The sequence below is a fragment of the Gymnodraco acuticeps genome, unplaced genomic scaffold, assembly GCF_902827175.1.
Source record: "Gymnodraco acuticeps unplaced genomic scaffold, fGymAcu1.1, whole genome shotgun sequence".
NCBI lineage: Eukaryota > Metazoa > Chordata > Actinopteri > Perciformes > Bathydraconidae > Gymnodraco > Gymnodraco acuticeps.
This window is the reverse complement of record NW_022990251.1, coordinates 330,413-348,959: the sequence shown is the minus strand read 5'-3', so window position 1 is coordinate 348,959 and position 18,547 is coordinate 330,413. Positions and strand designations below refer to the sequence as shown.

The 18,547-nt window shown below is 43.8% G+C and overlaps 1 protein-coding gene across 1 annotated transcript; it reads left to right on the top strand.

Moving 5' to 3' along the window:
• Positions 1 to 2,651: 2,651 nt before the first annotated feature.
• On the top strand, positions 2,652 to 18,155 carry serpinh2 (serine (or cysteine) peptidase inhibitor, clade H, member 2). The gene is given in 8 exon segments (XM_034220569.1): positions 2,652 to 2,734; positions 3,278 to 3,676; positions 3,678 to 3,807; positions 3,809 to 3,893; positions 8,421 to 8,513; positions 8,923 to 9,155; positions 16,166 to 16,396; positions 17,265 to 18,155. Coding segments are annotated over 7 exon segments (1,236 nt in total). The 5' UTR covers positions 2,652 to 2,734; positions 3,278 to 3,284; the 3' UTR covers positions 17,337 to 18,155.
• The last annotated feature ends 392 nt before the right edge of the window (positions 18,156 to 18,547 follow it).

Below are 18,547 nucleotides of genomic sequence, written 5' to 3'. Positions count from 1 at the left end.
AGTTTTTGTTTTAGGTACTGTAAAGGGCTTCGGTCTGCTTTATGTTTCAGAAATGTCACTTATTTTCCAGGCAGAGAAAGGGGAGGAAATAGATGTGTGTGTGGAGCCCCCAGAGGTTGGAGGAGTACAGAGGGAACTACTTAAACCTCAGGCACAGTGACAAGGAGGGATGGATGAAGGGAAAGAGGAACAGATTGAAAAGGATTCTAAGAAAGCAGGGCTAATGTAGTGCAAAGTAAAATATTCAATTTTGAAAACAGTGAAGGGATAGTGAGGGGTAGAATAAAATAAAGCTATAATGTGTGTTTTGAGGAGAAAATGAATATCGCATGAAGAGGGACAGAATAGCTGTAGGCCAGTTGGCAGTGACCGTAACAGCCTTCATTGAGAGGTGTTGATTCTGAAAGCGAGCCTAAGAGCCACAAGCGCTTGACCTCGACAACAACCGAGAACAATGGCCACATAAACTGATAACACGTTAGGTGAAATATATCGTTTACTGCCCGAAACAATGACATTTGGAGCTGGAAAACTGAATCAAGGCTCCAGGCTTGAACGAGGTGCTGAGAGGTGAAAGTGAACATTAGGGCAGGCTGCAGGTGAGATTTGGTGTTGCATTATGGTTAAAAGTGCATCCCTTTTTATAAATCCCCAGATGCACAACCCAATGACCGGGATTGTTCTCAGGTTACCAAGCAGTTCCCTCGGGGACTCGTTAATCGGCGGATCAAGCCCTGTTTTTTATGAATCACCTGCACTGCAATATATGTCACTGCTCATTACTGATGAAACTGACTGTGATGTTGGACTGGGGGGTCCCAGGAGGGGGCTGTGACTCCTGCGGTGACGGTTAAGACCTTTGACGTCGCACACATCGACTCGTCTCAACTTACATGTGTACATGCTGTGGGTACAGTCTCAACGCCATTAACCAATGTGTGTGCCAGTGTGTGTTTCTTTTAAGAGATGCAATTTCACGTTTGCTGTTGGCACAGTTTGACATATGCTGTTTTAATGCTTCTCTTTTCAGTGTATATGTTCAATAATTAAATGATTTTTGTCTTATTTCCAAGGAAGTCTGATAAATACGTGTCTGCGAGGGAAGCTTGTGTGTCTTTGCAAAAGAGACGGAGAGGGAGAGTGGCAGCTCAGTGTGTGTTTGCGAGTTCTGCTGTGAATGTGTTCCAGATAGTGCTGCTGATGGTTATCTTCGGAGAGAGCTCTATTGATTTGGCTGGGGTAAATAATTGGTTGGGTCTACAAGCTGTCATGTTCGGCCTGATTGCTGAGCATTGGTGGTCTCGCAGTTATCTTCCTCCATATCCCTCTTTGATCCTTCTCTAGCCTCCTTAGTCTATCTCTACATTTATCGATTAGGACCTCATATGACCATTCTCCATCTTTCAATTTGGGCAATAATCCTTGTCCCGAAGCTGTGGGTAACAAGTTATCTGCTCTACACTCCTTGTCCTGCTTTAGAGGGAGGGAAAGTACAATTTGGGAAAGCGAGAAACATAAAAACTGACGAGAATACAGAATGAGGACATTTGGAAGGGTCAGAACAGGCTTGCATGGCCTGTCCTACTTTTCCTTGACAGTGGACTACATATGCAAAATGGGGTGGGTGTTGAGGTTTGCTGGGAGTGGGTGGAAGTCACCTGCAAGTGTAATTTCATTAGGCTAACTAGAAATAAATAACCTGGAAGGGCTGTTTTAAACATTATAGTGTCAATTCCCGTTCCCGTATTAGATCACACAAATGCAGACAAATGTAACACTAAATCCCATCTTAAAACCCCTCATGTGGATTTGCCTGGATCAAGCCTCTGCCTGCTGGCTCTGTGGTCTATTTCCTCTCCACTGGGAGGGCTGGGTGTCAAGTTTGCGAGGCCCTGGCCCACATGCTGCAGCCTCTCAGGGTCACTGAGCTGAGGCGATGAGAAGACCATTAGCGACCCCGCTTGAATGGCTTTGGGAACTACAACCCCCACTGAGGCTTTATTATCCAGGCAAACCCACAAAGCTTGCTTTTAAAAATGCGGAGAAACGCCTCATTTATTGCAACTGGTGGAATTCTGTTCGCTTAAAAAACAGGCCCAACATTACATGCACATAATTCCTGCCAAACTCACAGGGAACGGCTGTAATATACCCCTACAGGGACTTTAGCATATTTAATGATGGTTTTGTATGGCTTAAATGTATAACTCCTGCATAACGATACATGTACCACAGCTGACTTTAAAGTGTCCCAACCGTAGATTTTCTCCAGTGGTTAGCTTATATAATAGATTATACATATTTTGTATACATGAAGTTGCGTATTAAGCTTTTATTTGTAGTATTGCTGCAATAAAATTGAGTCAAATGTAATGCTTGAAACACGGGCTCGGCTTTGAAACAGAACGGGCTTTAAATAGCGCTTTTCAAAGTATGAGACTCAGCCTAAAACCACTATGGTTACGTATTTTGGGTCGTATTTAAAGTTTTACGAAATGTTTCTTAAGTCTTAATTAACACCGTTAAACTCAAATAGTGCTCAGTGGCAGTTTAAACGGGAAGCGTGGAAGTTTCTGGAAAAACTGAACTCTTTCCCGGGATGAAGTTAAGGGGAGACGGTAAACTTCCTCCGAGAGCTGCCACGTATAAACCCACTCACAGCCCCACTTCCTCTGGAGGACGTAACTTTAAAAAGGAGCAGCAGCAGCGAAGGATACACTTGAATTAATTAAGGGTAACTTTAAACAAATACGCTTTTTCCGCCTTTCCTTTTCGCCTGGAGGTCTTCGGAAATCATAACAGAGTAGGCTGGACCAGACGGCAGATGTTAGCCGTCAGTCCTGTCACCGGCTCGCTGATGAGTGTTTTTTTTTTGTTGCAAGGCACAATAGAGAAACGCGAATGCTAAAAAGCTTCCTTCGAAACTTAATTTAAGTTAATTGTCACACTGGTTTTCGCGCAGCGGGTGAGATAATAACCGTGTTGCCAAGTGGGAGGAATTTACAACATCAAGTTGTGGCTGTGTAGGAGCAGGGACTGCTGTTTGCACAAGTAGATGTATTTTTACAACAGAGAGGGAACCCTTAGGCTGTGTTTATATTGCTTTATCTAAAATATGAACAGAGCAATAACAGCATGAGTAGCAACTACACTGTTAAAAAGCCGTTAAAATATGTTATAATATAGATATATCTTTGTGTACTAAATGTGAAGAATGCATTCTCTTCATCCATCTCTTCACACATTATTTGTACTGACTCTGCTCTGTTTCCTCTAGATCTGCCATGTTCCCCAGGCTTCCTGTCTATTTCATAATTTCTTTGCCAGTTGTTCTGGTGCAGGGCAGCACTGCTGTTTCCTCCAAGCAGAACCCTGCACCCCGCCCGCCTCCCCACCTTGGTGACCCCAGCTGGACTCTTGGTCTGCATCTGTACAAGGCCCTCCACTCTGACTCCAGCTGTGAGAACACCGTCTTCTCCCCTCTGCTTGTGGCCTCCTCACTGGGAGCGCTCGGTGGGGGCTCAGCAGGCACCACTTCCAGCCAGCTCAAATACCTCCTCAAGACCTCGACCCCCGCCAAGGCTGGAGCTGAAGACCTTCTGTCTGAGGCGTTGAAGAGCTTCACTAAAGCTAATGGTACCAGCTTTTTCACCTGCGCGTCATCAGTCCTGTTTTCAATCTCCAGTCAGCGAGGCATTTGTGAAAGAGTGCCAGGCCAGGTTTATGCTGCAGCATCAGCCTCTGGGAAAAGGAGACTCCAAGGCTGACCTGAAGCAGCTCCATGGCTGGGCTAAGGCTGGGCTGGGGGGGGGGGCAGGAAGGAGCTCCTCTAGTGAATCAAATCCAGACTAAGGCTGGAGGTCTGATACTGGCCAATGCACTGCGCTTTAAAGGTATGTAGACACAATGCATAGTAATTACACAGGTTTACAAGTTGACTCGTACTTGCTCACTTCACCATGGTAACTTTGGTCATAATATGTTAGAAAATAATGCTTGAAAAATTACTATTACAATTTTCTATTATCAAAATAGTTGACGATACATTTTCTGTCAAATAGACTAATCGATTAGTCCACTAATCTCTGCAGCTCGAGTCTATGTTCTCAAAATGTTGGATACAATGGTAGCGGTTGAGAAATGATTCTCATACAATAATATGCGAACAAGTCATAATTTCTCACTGTATCCAAAACAGTCATGACCGTGACCCTTAATGATTCAACTGTATAGCCAAATGAATATTTTATTATGTTGCGTACCCAGTGGCATAACCGCCTGGCTGCAGACCCGTAGCTCAGCAGCCTGGCTGGACTGAGTAATGCTGAATTAGACTGGTGTGTTTGGTAATTGGAGAGTCATTTCTAATTATGCAATGTCTCTGTATTGATGCTGTTTTGCTGCATTGGATGAGAAGTCTTAGAATATTAATGTGGCATGTACAATTTCCAGTGTTCCGACAGCACTGATAGCCTACACACCACTTTGCCTATTACATTGTGTGTGCCAGCATGCCCACCTGAGTGCAGTGTGTGTGTGTGTGTGTGTGTGTGTGTGTGTGTGTGTGTGTGTGTGTGTGTGTGTGTGTGTGTGTGTGTGTGTGTGTGTGTGTGTGTGTGTGTGTGTGTGTGTGTGTGTGTGTGTGTGTGTGTGTGTGTGTGTGTGTGTGTGTGTGTGTGTGTGTGTGTGTGTGTGTGTGTGTGTGTGTGCAGTGGACTCCAGCTGGTGGACACAGCAGATAAAGGATGATTCCGGGGCCTATCACTGAGAGCTTATTCATCTTCCATTGGGGGGTGATGTGTCTTCTTAAATAATTGAGTAACAAGTGTCCAGACTCTCTCCCTCTGTGTCATGCCTAACATCTGTCCTTGAAGCGCTCCAAGTCTGCAGTGGCACGGCTTGGCTCGGATTTGTTCTTTGTTACACACTGCAGTAGTAGATGAAGAACTCAATGTTTCCATATGAATGCATTCACTAGGAAGACACCCGTTGTATCTCAAAACAATCCATGTAATGTTAAATTCCTTATTTTGCCCTTTTTAAAAAGGTCAATCAAAGGTCAAAGAGCTAGTAACTTTTTGACCTTTGATTATACTTTTTAAAAGGATATCACGTTTACATCACTGTTTAAGGATGTCCGTGTTCATACAACTAGTGTTTAGTTAATTATGAGTCAAAGAAAAAGCAAATCGCCCATGGCCATGACAACTTTTCAGGGATATACTCTACCATCTCTTTCTTCCTCGGAGCACGGCCAACATTTCCATGCCTGCTGATCTCATTTTTGTTTGCCGTCTCCACAAAAGATGATGACGTGTTAGATACATCCTTCTGTTTCACTCGTTAGTTTTTCTCTGTTTTTGTGCTTTTGTCATTGTTTATCACGTGTCTGATCTACCCCTGTCTCCTCTTCCTCCACATGTCTCCTGTTCACATCCTTATCTGCCTCCATCTGCCTCTTTTCCTTCTGTTTCCTCCTGCAGGTATTCTTTTTATTAGGTGCAAAGAAGGCGAGGCGGCTGAAGTGAAAACAGGCTGCCAACAGATAGACAGCCTTTTGAAAATAACATTCCCTGACAGACTATATACATTGATAAGCATTTTAATTAATTTTCCTTTGTTTGATGTTTTAACTTCATTACCAAATTCGTTTTTTTTGTGAGCAGATTCTCAATGGTCGGTTCATTAATTTTGTTGAGGGAAATATACAAATTAGATTATACAGCAGATTGGAGCACACAAATTAGATTACCTAAAATTGGATTCCTTTAGTTTTGATTCGTAATTCACAAGTGGTCAATAGTTGTCTTCTTGCTCATACTAGCTCCCTCTGGATGCTTGTAACTTTTTGTATTTGTCTTTGATTTCACGGTCCTTAGGCAATTCATAGTGTGTGATAATGTAATGGTTTCAGAGATGTCGCCGGGACTTCTTTTGGCACTGAACAGTCGTCTGCTTCCTTGCCCGTTCCTGTTTGTTTCATTTCCCCTTTAGTTAATTATTGAAGGATGAATTCAAAAAAGCTTTTTGCTGTCCCTCCTTCCCCGGGCTGTACACAGCATCCAAAGAAAGGGAAGGTCAGGGCCAATTAGTAGTGGAACATGTTTACAGTGGAGAGACGTTAAAAGCAAAGAGAACTACAAGAGCACTGCAGAGAAAGAGCAGTGCAGGGAGAGATTTCTGGGTGGGAAGGGGACAAAGAGACGCAGGATAAAGAGATGGGAGCAAAGTAAATGGCCAAAAACTGAGGAAAGCAAAGAAAGGGTGGCCTGCTGAGAGAGCCAAAGAGATTGACAGACATGGTGCGGGGATGTAAAAAGGCCTACCTTGGGAGTTTCAGTCCACACTAGTTAATTAATTCAGGCTTTGTTCCTGTTTTAGACAAACAAACACTGCAGACGGAAGAGGAAAACTAAGATTGTGAATGAAAAGAAAAAGGGGAAACGTATACACAAGATAACACGGGGAACTAGAAGAGGAAAGAAAGGGCGAGAGAGAACAACAAGTTCCCACTTATTTTATCTCTAATAATAGCTTCTGAAATACCACAACTTCTTGTAATCAAAAGTTGATGAGGGAGCAGAGGGAGCGGGTCCGTCTCATCGATTCTCCTCTGCTTGTAGCCTGAAGTGTACAGTATGAATTGGTAAGTCTGTAAGCTATTGGATTTCTTGGCTGTGCATTTTTCTCATTGTTTATCGTTGACGGATATTAATGAATTCAAGTTTCAAGGGATCTCTCCGCTACAGTGCTGTCCTATAAAAGAGGATAATGTAGTGCAAACCCAAAGCAGGCCCTGCTGCTCTAGACACAACCACACACATACACACACACACACACACACACACACACACACACACACACACACACACACACACACACACACACACACACACACACACACACACACACACACACACACACACACACACACACACACGGTGAGGTCATTAGAACTACACAATTCAAACATGTATCCATACTGCGGAGGGGTTATTCCTCATTGTGACATCATTCCAGCAACACGGCTGCCACTTCAGGTAATCTTCAACCAGTTGTTTTTGAATTCCAGCGTGATCATGTTTCAATCTCCGATGTTACAGGAAGCGGAGCGAATGTCTGTGACTTGCGCTAGCATGCCTGGAAGGGAAACTCACATGTTGGAGCTGTAATGCTGTGACTTGTTATTGGCTGAAGCACAATGAGGGCTTGGGGGGTTTTGGGAACGCCAAGTGCTGGAGCAAGAAGCCTATTAGTTGATCAACATAATATACATCCACTATTTGGGAAGTCTATTTAAGGTGGCTCCAGTTTTACACAAGTTTAGTGTAGTCATCATAAAGAATTCCAGACAGCCCATAAAAAACTGTTTTATTGGCTCTGGAGCTTTGCAAAGTCTGATGAATATCACCGATGACTCAATCGGGGCAGTATGGTTGAAAATAAGTTCTTCATCTTTACAATTTCAAAATGTTTTGGAAAAGTATACTAACAGAACATGTTTTCGTCCATTTTGAACATTCTTTTTTAGCCTTGCTGGCGATGTGACCTAGCCTTACTTAAAAGAAGTGCTTAATATAGAGTATCTTTTTAAGTCATTTATCCAGCAGAAAATCCAAACATTTAAATGACAGAATATCTGGCATGTAGCTGGGTTTACTTTATTTAATTTGTGATTCAGAATCCACAAAAGGACTTCCTTTTATATTTACTGTTTTCGGACTAATAATTGAGTATCGATGGAGAATAGAAAGCCTTTAATGATAGTCTTTATTGACATACATGTAGCCAAGCAATACAACTATAGACTATTATCAGGGTAGATTAACCATTCGATTTATTTGGCCTTCTTGCACCTTAGTATTGTGTCAGAAGTGTGTTAATCGATCATTTATGATGAAAATCATCGTTAACTACAGCCCTAGCTGGCGTCAGACGTCACTCGCAAAGAGTGACATGAGTACAAGTCATAATCTGTCGACCTCCTCGCTCCATGTCTGCACCATTGAATGGCCCAGCGGCTTGGGGAATGTATTGTGAGGTTATTACAACAGTAATTCCACCACTCTCAGCCCCTTCTAAATTGACAGCTGTCAGAGGGTTAGCAGGGCCAAGTGGGATGTGGTGAGCAGTGAATAGGACCATGTGGCCTTAAGGACCTCATAACTGCCTCAGTGTAGCACTCAGCTCGGCAGCTTTGAGAAGAGTAGACACTTTATGAGGGGCAGACAATAGATATTGAAGATTCATGAGCAGTGTCAGCCGATGTCACCGTGCGTGAGGTCGGAATGTATTTTATGAACATGGCATTGTTTAACCTGTTGTCCACTTCTTCCCCTCTTCCAATCATTAAGTATTTCCTCACAGGCTCTGATGTTCTGCATTCAAAATGTCCTCTGCTTGTTTGTGTGTTTGCTCAGGGCTGTGGGAGAGAGAGTTCAGCGAGGGGGGCAAAGATCTTCGAACCTTCCTGGGGAAGAAGTACACCAAAGAGATGATGATGCACAGAGCAGGTAAAAAAACACACACGGTCTGCTGCCACTGACCTCCTGCCAGCAAAGCAATTTGAGTTGTGAAATTGTTTGAACATCTGTAAAGTCCAAATCTGCGGCTTTCCAATTTTTGTGTCTATGATTTATTTAACACGCTTTTCATATTTTATACTTTGTCAAACAACAAGGAAGAGGATAGGTCTGCAATAGCAGCAGTAAAACATGTTAGGGAGATAACTTTACAGTATATACTCCTTCATTATAATATAATTTATTATTTTTAGGCAGGTGAGAACTTGCTGCTGAACTTCCAAGAGAACTGCTGATTCACACTTTACTGTTGAAAAGCGGTAAATATCACTTTATGGAAAATGTTCTCCTTTCCTCTCTGATCTTCTTGTGCGTGCCTCCGCCTGTCACTGTCCTCCAGGTTTGTACCGTTACCATGAGGACGTGCAAAACATGGTGCAGGTTCTGGAGGCGCCCCTATGTGGGGGCAAGGCCAGCATGGTGCTCCTCATGCCCTTCCATGTGGAGGATCTGGGGAGGTTGGAGAAGCTCCTGACCCCCGAGCTGCTGACCAAGTGGCTGGAGAAGACCAACATCACCAGTGTGTCCATCTCACTGCCCAAGGCCAACATCACCAGCACGCTCAGTCTGAAGGTCAGTACAACACACTTCTAGTTTTATCAGTATTTGGTGTAATATTTGTAACAAAAATTGGTATGTAAGTTCTCTTTAATAATGAATATAAAGTCAGGGTAGTTAAAAGGTATGTTAAACTTACAGTAGTTGAATTTAGTTTTTTTAGTAAAAAAAAAGACATAAAGATAACATTAAATTAAGATGGAATAAGCTTGACCTCATCCCATATATCTCACATTTTGAGTCCCAGGCTAGAGTGGCATCTCTAATGCTGAATGCTCTGATATGTCTTGATAAAAGCTGGAGCTGATGTCTTATTCCTCACCTGATAGGCTAAGAAACTCTGTGAGGGGCTTCTTTATGTCCCTGACTATCTGAGGCTCCCTGTTCTCAGTTTTTTTAGTACTATAGTGGGATTTGACCGAGTCGATCCCTGCAGCAGCCTCAATTGTTGTCTATTTTATTACTTTCTACTTTTCATTATTTCCACAAACTGCATCACCCTTCAATCCACCTCATACGGTTTCTTATATCTCCACGATATCCTTCCTCATGGTTTCCTCTTCATCCTCACCTTTGGTTTTTCCACGTCTCCTCTTCTTTGTTTTACGCTTCTGCAATTTCCATTCATGTCTTCCCTCTGCCTCACTACTCTTCCTCCATGTTGCATGTCATTTCTTCCTCTTTCTTGTCCATCTCAATACATTCGTCACCTGTGACCTCTGTTTCTCTCCTATTTCTCTCGTCCTCTTCCTCTGCCTCCCAGTAACTGAATCAGTGGCTTGCCTTGCTCCTTCCAGTTCATTGCGGACTGACTTAGGGGGGTTTAAATGTCACTCCTTCCCACGCTTCTCCACTCTCCCTTGAGGAGATGGGCATTGGGCTGAAATATCATTCAGCTGGGAATCAGACCCTAGTATAGGGTCAAGAGGCCTGGAGATTACCATACCTCCTCAGTGGGCTTCCAGACCCTCCCACAGACTTCCTTTCTTAGGGTCACACCACCGCCCAGCTGTTAGTCTGTGCTGCCCTCAGCCTCAGAGCCAGCAGGTAGCCGGTCTGAGTCAGAGCAGACAGACAGGCAGCAGCTTAGTGACTGCTGATGCTAATATAAGTGCATGGGGCTTGTTAAGGTTCACACAGGCCAAACCAGAGGCTGTGTCGGGGGCCGCCGACTAAAAGGCTGGAGGCTTGTCGAGCTAGCGTAAGAACATGTATTTGACCAGGCCACAGGGTCCTTAACACGGGGCGAGGTCACAGACAAGTTGCTAGAATCACGCAGCCTCCACACCGCTGAGAATATCCTGCTGATGTGGGTCAAGGCCAGAAGAAAGTTTCATTTTCGAGCTTTGTGCGCTGACCTTACCTGCAGTCACGGTTCGACAGGTTAGCTTTTTTCCTTTGCAGTTGCCTGGAGTCTAGTTTTGCCTGGAGTCTAGTTTTATGTACGTGTCTCCTGATTTTTCACAAGCTACATGATTCAAATACTTCTGGTCCTGGTTTGATCTTATCACGCTGAAACACTCCCACTTGCACTTGAACTGTGGGTTCACAGAGTGGAGTTTATTTTTCTCACAAATCATATTCCAAGGACAATGTTTGCCATTTCATCCGGCAGAAATGTTCGTCAGCATTGGCTCAAAATGAGAGGCTGCTATACAAATGTTTTGTACCCTGAGAGCAAAAAGATTCTTAATAGATTTGAGCTTCTTCACTTGCATAGGGAAGCACGATGCTGATGTCGTAGTAACTTTGTCAAGTAATGCAGGCTGATGTGAGAAAAACACAGTAGTGTTTACAGATTTAACTAGTTAAGGACAGACCTTAAGACTTATTTAGATTGGATGCAAAGACATTTGACTCTCTATACTTACATTTCAGAACTCACAATTTTCCGTTAATTTCTTAAATAATTGTCCTCAACTTTTGTTCCATTTAAATGTTGCCTCGTACGATTTTGAAGTGAAGTCATACAACCTCTAGATAATTTTAAAGTTGAAACATTTTCATATTGCAAGATCCCTCCTGTTTGCATCCTCTTGCGTGTTGCGTCTTTCCCTTGACTCTGCATGAAGTCACACTGCTTCTAAAAGGTTGCATTGAGTCTGGAAATACTCTTTGAGTCAGAGAGAGACAGTTGCTGGTGGGAAAAGATTGTGGGTGAGTGAGAAAGACACAGTAAGAGAGAGGTTAGTTGAACCTGACAGACACACAGCATGTCGGTAAAACCCATTTCCTTAGGACAGGGTACGCTGCCTGGAATCTATTACCACGGCCTCCGTAGATGTACATTGTAACCTCATCATGGACTGATGAAATCCACTTTGGCCTCTTTCTGGTTTAACAAACATCTCTGAAGAGTTGTGCTGCCATGTTATTCTGCTCGCCATGCCCTGAGGAACACGCTTTTGACATTAACACTGTCAGGGCGCACTGGGGAGGACTCTGTAATCTAGAACTAAAGCTTGAAACAACTCCCTTTGACATGGCCATGACTTTGCAACGGAAAGAACAGTATACAAACTGTTACACAAATCGTCTTTTGTCTCTACGAGAGAGTTTGCCAGACAGAAGAAAAAAGATAGACTCCTGCAAATAACTAAAAGTAGCTTTGCTCTCATTATGTAACCTAACCTAATTATGGAAATGCTCTTGAATGTTTTGGCCTCTATTTCTCCGACTCGTCGAGAGTTGTCCGCCTCTGTTTGCTCTCTCGAGGAAACGAAGGTGCATTTGAGGAATCATTATGAAAGGACTGTACAAACTCTCAACCCACTCCCATCTCATTTCATCCGTCTGTCAAGCCCCTGTGGCCAGCCTGCCATGTCCTCTCTGACGATCATATCTCCAATTGGTACGGGCAAATAATTGCTCATCACCGCGCGTTAACACTGTTTACCACTCTGTCTGTCAGTGCCTCTGATGGCCATGGACTCCTGGAATAGGAGGGCGGCATCTAGACAAACAGATGATCATAGTAGTGTGTGTAACGCCAACCCTAACGCCAGTGTCCGCTGAGCAAGGACACAGATAAGAACAAACCAAATGAAGCACCTCTGGGTCATGTGGCACGGATTTGCCACTTCCAAACGCACCCATTCCCTCCCTCACCTCTGCCCTCCCCGTCTTATCAGTCCCACACATCTAATTCCTTTGTCTCACATTTTACTGTAATACGCTATCAGTCAGCGGCCGCCCGTTTGCTCTGCTGACCTAAATAGGAATGACATTCGGATGGGAAGTGAGCAGGAGAGGTGGAGGATGACGAGGGGGGTCAATGATTGCTCGGGGACAAGGTTAAAAGTGTTTGAGAGAGTATTATAAATAGCTGCAGAAATCTGCCTTTTTTCCTTCTTTCCGTCTGCCTATTTGCGGCGTTCTCCTTCGCTGAAGGGCAGACTTTGTCGGAGTCTGTCGTCGGAGAACTCTCTTAACAAGCCTGGCCCAGAGGTCACTGGATAAACCACCCTCATCGCTCTCTCCCTCTGTCTCTGATGCAGTGCTGACCAGGCCACACACACATACACACTAATGGTGAAGCTTGAGCTCCATCCTGGCTATATCTCCAGCCGGTGACTAAGACATATGAGCGCGCACCGGAGAGCTCACTCAATCACGGATAATGAGGTCAAAAGGCCATCAAATATTTACAAGAGCACACTCGGCAGTATACAGTGTCGAGGGACAGCTGTTTTAACACAGCTACCTCAGCCCTGCGTTATATAAATAATCAGTAGTGTTTCATGGCCATTATTTAGATATTCCACACAAAGCTGCGGCTCCTTTTTTCCTTTTTTCCTTTTTCATTTGCGCTTAAGTAGCCCTGTGGAATAAAAAGCGTTGCATGTATTTGAGTGAGTGAATGAGACACATAGAGTGTGTTGTGCACAATAGGTAAAAGCCCATGTAAATAACACACCGGTGGTGGTATTGCTGACGAGACTCAATAAAGAAGCCTCAGGAGAGCTCATAGAAAGAGAAGTTTCTTCTTTCTTTAAAAGCTTGCATCAGATGTGTCCTTAACATGGAGCTGTGATGAAGCCAGTGCTACAAACTGCATGTTTCCACCCACACTGAATGTAAAGGGCAGTATTGATTTAAGCAGAACACGTCTGTAGTTGTTTAAGGCGACGACAGTCTGCGAGTGTGATTGGTAAGCCAGAGGTAACAGGAGGTGGAAACTGATGAGAGAGAAGCTGAGATGAGAAGATTTCTAGTCTTAGTCCTTTTTAATGGTTGGTTTATTCAATCAAAATGTACAGTAGGTGTCACAATTGGTTAGTTCTGGTTTATGTTGACAGTGGAAGGAAGAAATCATACCGTTAATGGTGTTCAATAATGTACAAATAAATTGCCTTCATATTATTATTATTCTTTTATGCTGGACAAATGAAGAGGCAGACAGGAAATGCTGTAGCTAACAAAAAAACAAACAACACAAGTGATTTGATTTATAAGTATTTGGATTTGAACAATTTATTCTTTCAGACAGCTTTTTCCAGCTTCTTCTTTGTGACGATTTTTAGTTGTTTACCTGCTTCATATCATTGTAGACTGGACATTTTGTAAATTTGGACTGTTTTAAGATGTCATATTGGGCTTTATGAAATTAGTGGTTATTTATTGAACTATTTTCCAACAAATCATAGACATCGTTTTTCATGAAATGTTAGCAATAGCCTAGTGCCAACTTGATTCTGTCTGTGGTACTCTACTTTTTATTAAGAAGGTGCTCATATTTGACTGTTGAGAAACAAAACTCTTATGTCGGTTGACATATTTACTCTGTGCTTTGTGTAGTCCTACCTCAGTTTGGTCACCCTAAGGCACCTTTCCTAGTTCAAATCCCATAGTTCACAAGCAGCTGCTGATATAAAAAGAGCAGACAATAGTCACCCCGTTATATCTTCATTTTTCTTCTCATCTCACCTCCTACAGTCATTTTAAAGGCTGCTCTTACTTGAAGTAACTCCTCACAGATAGAGCTGTAACATGTCCCGGCTGCCACAACCTATCCCCTTTAAACGCCCACAGGTTCACCCAACACGCTACTTAGTGGGCTCAACCATCGAGCTGAAATAATGTGATGCGGACTGGAGTGCTGCACACCTGAGGGCTGGTGCCTGTAAGCTACACACACATAGAGGAAACCACTGGCTGACAATGCCTGTGGCTGTAAATTCTCAGACAAATAGCTCATTGATGCTGTGTGCGAGGCATCAGCAGTCTGCCCAGTGATGTTCCATCTAAGATTCATGTGGCGCTTCAGAGAGAAAGGGCACCTCCCAAAGGTTTTTCACACCATTTAATGCAGCGCCACATCTCTCATGTGGCCTCCATAGGATCCTCTGACACCTGGTCCGTTTCCCAACGCGGTGCCACAGGGTTCCTTAATTTTTAAACACTTTATATTTTGAAATAAATAATTACCAAGTGTTCCTGCCCTGACAGGAAGGGTAGGAGAGATGGAGGGGAAGGCTAGGTCAGGTGGGGTTGGTTGGTACTATTTATATGCTCCATAGTGGCACCAGCACTACTGTAGGCCAAGAGAGCACGTTCCTCATGGACTACTGCAGAAGTGAATGAGGCAGACACCCAGAAACCAGCTGCGTTTCCACACACACATACACACACACACACACACACACACACACACACACACACACACACACACACACACACACACACACACACACACACACACACACACACACACACACACACACACACACTCATTGGTCTTTAACAATTTGCAGAATCTACCCGCTTACATCTGCTTCTGTTTCCTCGTTAGATAAGGAGTGTAAGAACCTGGAAATGATTTTAGAATTTGCGAGAGCAATGGATACCGGGCCCAGCTGAACTGTCAGACACAGAGAAGGATGAGGTGGGGAGAGAAAAGACTGAGTTAGGAGCAGAGAGAGTGAGACAAAGTGGGATAAAATAAAGGCAGATGAGGGATGAGGTTGCCAGGCAAGTGGCAGAGCAGCAGAGGAAGACAGTGATGTAGTGGTAGCGAGTGGAAGGAGAGAGGAAGAGTGGAGCAATAATGGATGAGGACAATAAAAGTGCATTAGAGCAGGAAGTGTGTGTCTGTGTGGAGCGGAGCTTTGCATGCAAACACTAAAATGGGATTGACAGATGCCTACAACTGTATATACATCTACTTATTGCGTGTTTAGGCATAAGCCGACATGATCCAGCCTAACTTCCTCTCGCATGCACATCCCAACTTCTAAGTAGAAAAGCAGACATTCTATATGGATTATTACAATTGCCCATTAGCATGTGGTCCTGAGCAGTATTATACTGAGCTACAACAATGTGGTTTTGAAAAACAAAGCCAAAGGAAGCACGCACAGTCACCTAGACAACTCTTCGAAATGTACTGTTCGTGTCTGCCTGTAACACATATATCCAATAAAAGAGTTTGATTAGCAAAAAGTTTAACAATGCTAGAAAAAAACAAGATCTTCACCCACTCATCTCCCTCTGCAACTTTTCCTCCAGTCGTGGCCTCCCACTCGTCCGCACAGTCACACGCTCACACCCACACATGCTCTCATCTGGCCCCTGGAGAAGCCTGTCACCGTGAGTGGCCCTCTGCCATGGGAGAATAAACTACCTGTCATGACGACGACTTTCTGTGGAATTCATATCAGAGCCAAAACAAAGGAGGTGCTGTGGGTCACGGGGCATCACTCTTAAATTATTCATCCACCGCTTCCTCCTTCCGTCTCCTCTCTGCCTGTCGCCCACTTTGTTCTGTCAGCTCACAACAAGGGCAACCGTCAGCCTCCTTCCCATCTCGAATTATCGGGGTTGGAAAGTAAATAAACAATAGTAAACAATACTATCCAAAACTCCTTTAGAGAAGTTACTGATTCACTGTTTTGGTGGGTTTATGTTTACGTTGAACATGTGGCCGGGTTCAGTGCGGTTCTCCTCGCTTCCGATTTAGTATGACCTCAAAGCTTGGGGATAATTGATTCTAAGCAGATTCAATCACTCTGTGTTTTTTGTTGCAGAAACAGTTGTCCGCTCTGGGTTTGACCGAAGCGTGGGACCAGAAGGTGGCTGATTTCTCCATGGTGTCAGACAAGGGCAAGGGGAAACTCCACCTGGGGGGTGTTCTGCACTGGGCTTCTTTGGAGCTGGCTCCTCAAGCTGGGAAAGGAGGCACCGATGTAGACGAGAACGTAGAAAAGCCCAAGCTGTTCTACGGCGATCACCCCTTCATCTTCTTCGTCAGAGACAACACTACTTAGACCCTCCAGAAAAACGCGATTCTGCGATCGCAGAATTTACCGAGAGAGAAAACACCAAGATGAAAAAATCGAATCCATCTCATTTACCGACGAACATTTCTGCTAAAGACCGGGCAAAGCAGTACCCCGATGTCTTGCACGAAAGTGGGGGGAAACTATTCTGCACCCCGTGCAACTGTGTGTTGGAGCATAAGAGAACATCGACGGTGACGACCCACTTTGATTCATTCAAACATTCGAAAATGCTTTCTGCTGCTGCGGACAAGAAAGCCAAACAACTCACGTTCACCGAGGCATCAACCTCCAAAACCCTTTCGAGGGCTACAAGAAACGAGGTGAGAAGCCTACAAGATTGAAGCTGGTCAGATAACGAACGAGTAAATGAAAACAGAATGAGGCGGAGAAGTGTGTGTGTGTGTGTGTGTGTGTGTGTGTGTGTGTGTGTGTGTGTGTGTGTGTGTGTGTGTGTGTGTGTGTGTGTGTGTGTGTGTGTGTGTGTGTGTGTGTGTGTGTGTGTGTGTGTGTGTGTGTGTGTGTGTGTGTGTGTGAGAGAGTGTGTGAGAGAGAGTGTGATTAAAATAGCCCAATTGCTTTTACAATAAATAAACATTGAATGTGTTTAATTGAATAGTAAAGGGGTTTAACGTTAGTGGCAGGTTGTGTGTGAGAGAGAATAAATAAATAAGACATCCCAATATTTATTTTTTCCGCATATTTCGCAACTTCCCGCAATTTCACCACATAAAATCACATAAAACCCCGCATGTTTGATCGCATAATCAAGGATTTTAGCCCGCATAATCAAGGATTTTAGCCCGCATAATCAAGGATTTTTGCCCGCGTTTTTCTGGAGGGTCTAACTACTGGAGCCCTGCTGCTGATGGGAGCTCTGGACCAGGCAGAGGGAGAGGCCCTGCATGATGAACTGTAACACCCACAAACCTCTGTTCTTGTCCCTGTCTTTATTTCGCTCTGTTCCCTCCTTCTCAAAGACTAGGTTTGTAAGTTGAGACATTCACTGTGGTACGCTATCAGACAATGGCTGCCTGTCACACATTGACACTGCATACTCTCACGCTGACTGACACTGACACTGCCATCGCCGACACTCTCACAGTCACACACATACCGACACCTACATGGGGCACATAAAAATACAGTAGAAGACGTTACTTAAGTTGACGGATTCAGCGAAAACACTAACTTGACGAGTATTTTTTCGTCACCCAACAAAATGTCAAACAAGAATGCACTGACAAACACTAACATGCAGTAGTGGTTACACTCAACATCAGAGAACGTTAATGAATAGAGGCTCGCAGTGACACTTCCTCCCTGTCAGAAAAACAGGTGTGTGTGTATGCGTGTGAGTTGACCCACAGATGCCCATGCGGTGTTCTCAGAGCTGGCAGGGGTCTGCGGCGGGGTCCCCTGGGCTAGATCAGCGGAAGACTGATGGATCAACCAAGTGCTTATTGATGAGCCAGCTTAATGCTAATAGCCGTAATGAGTCACAACGCCTGTCAACAACACGGAGAGACAGGATCCTTTTAATCTCTTAATACCAGCAGGGATCAATGACAGCGTTGCCCCAAGAACATGACTGACATCGCTGGACTTAAATGTAACGACTTACTACGTTAAGGATGATTACAGCAATTCCAAGAGGTATTGATTTTTTTGTATATTTGTTTTCTAAGCACCGGTGGGGATTGTCTTGATATGGGAATGACTGATAAGGTGTATTATTTGAGGTGCATTTCTTTTAAATATTTCTAGAAATATTTTACTGCTTTAAATGTATTTTATAAATATATTATTCATGTTGACTTCCGCAGCTCCATCTTGTTTGACAGCACTGATGCAAGAAGCTTCTTTTTTTTGTTTTTGCTTTTACCCTGTACTGAATTGGCTGACATTGAGCCTCAAGGGTGTATGAAAACAGATTTAAAAACCCTGAAGCAGCTTCAGTTATTGAATTTTGAGGGACAACACACGATAGACTTGCAGTGCTTAGAAAGTGCATCAACAACTTTGTCAACACACTCAGCAAAAATGCTTTCCAACAAGCAACAACTCATCATGTGCATCAACATTTAATGTATTTTAGTTTCAATTCCTACATTCTGGGTGATTATTTTT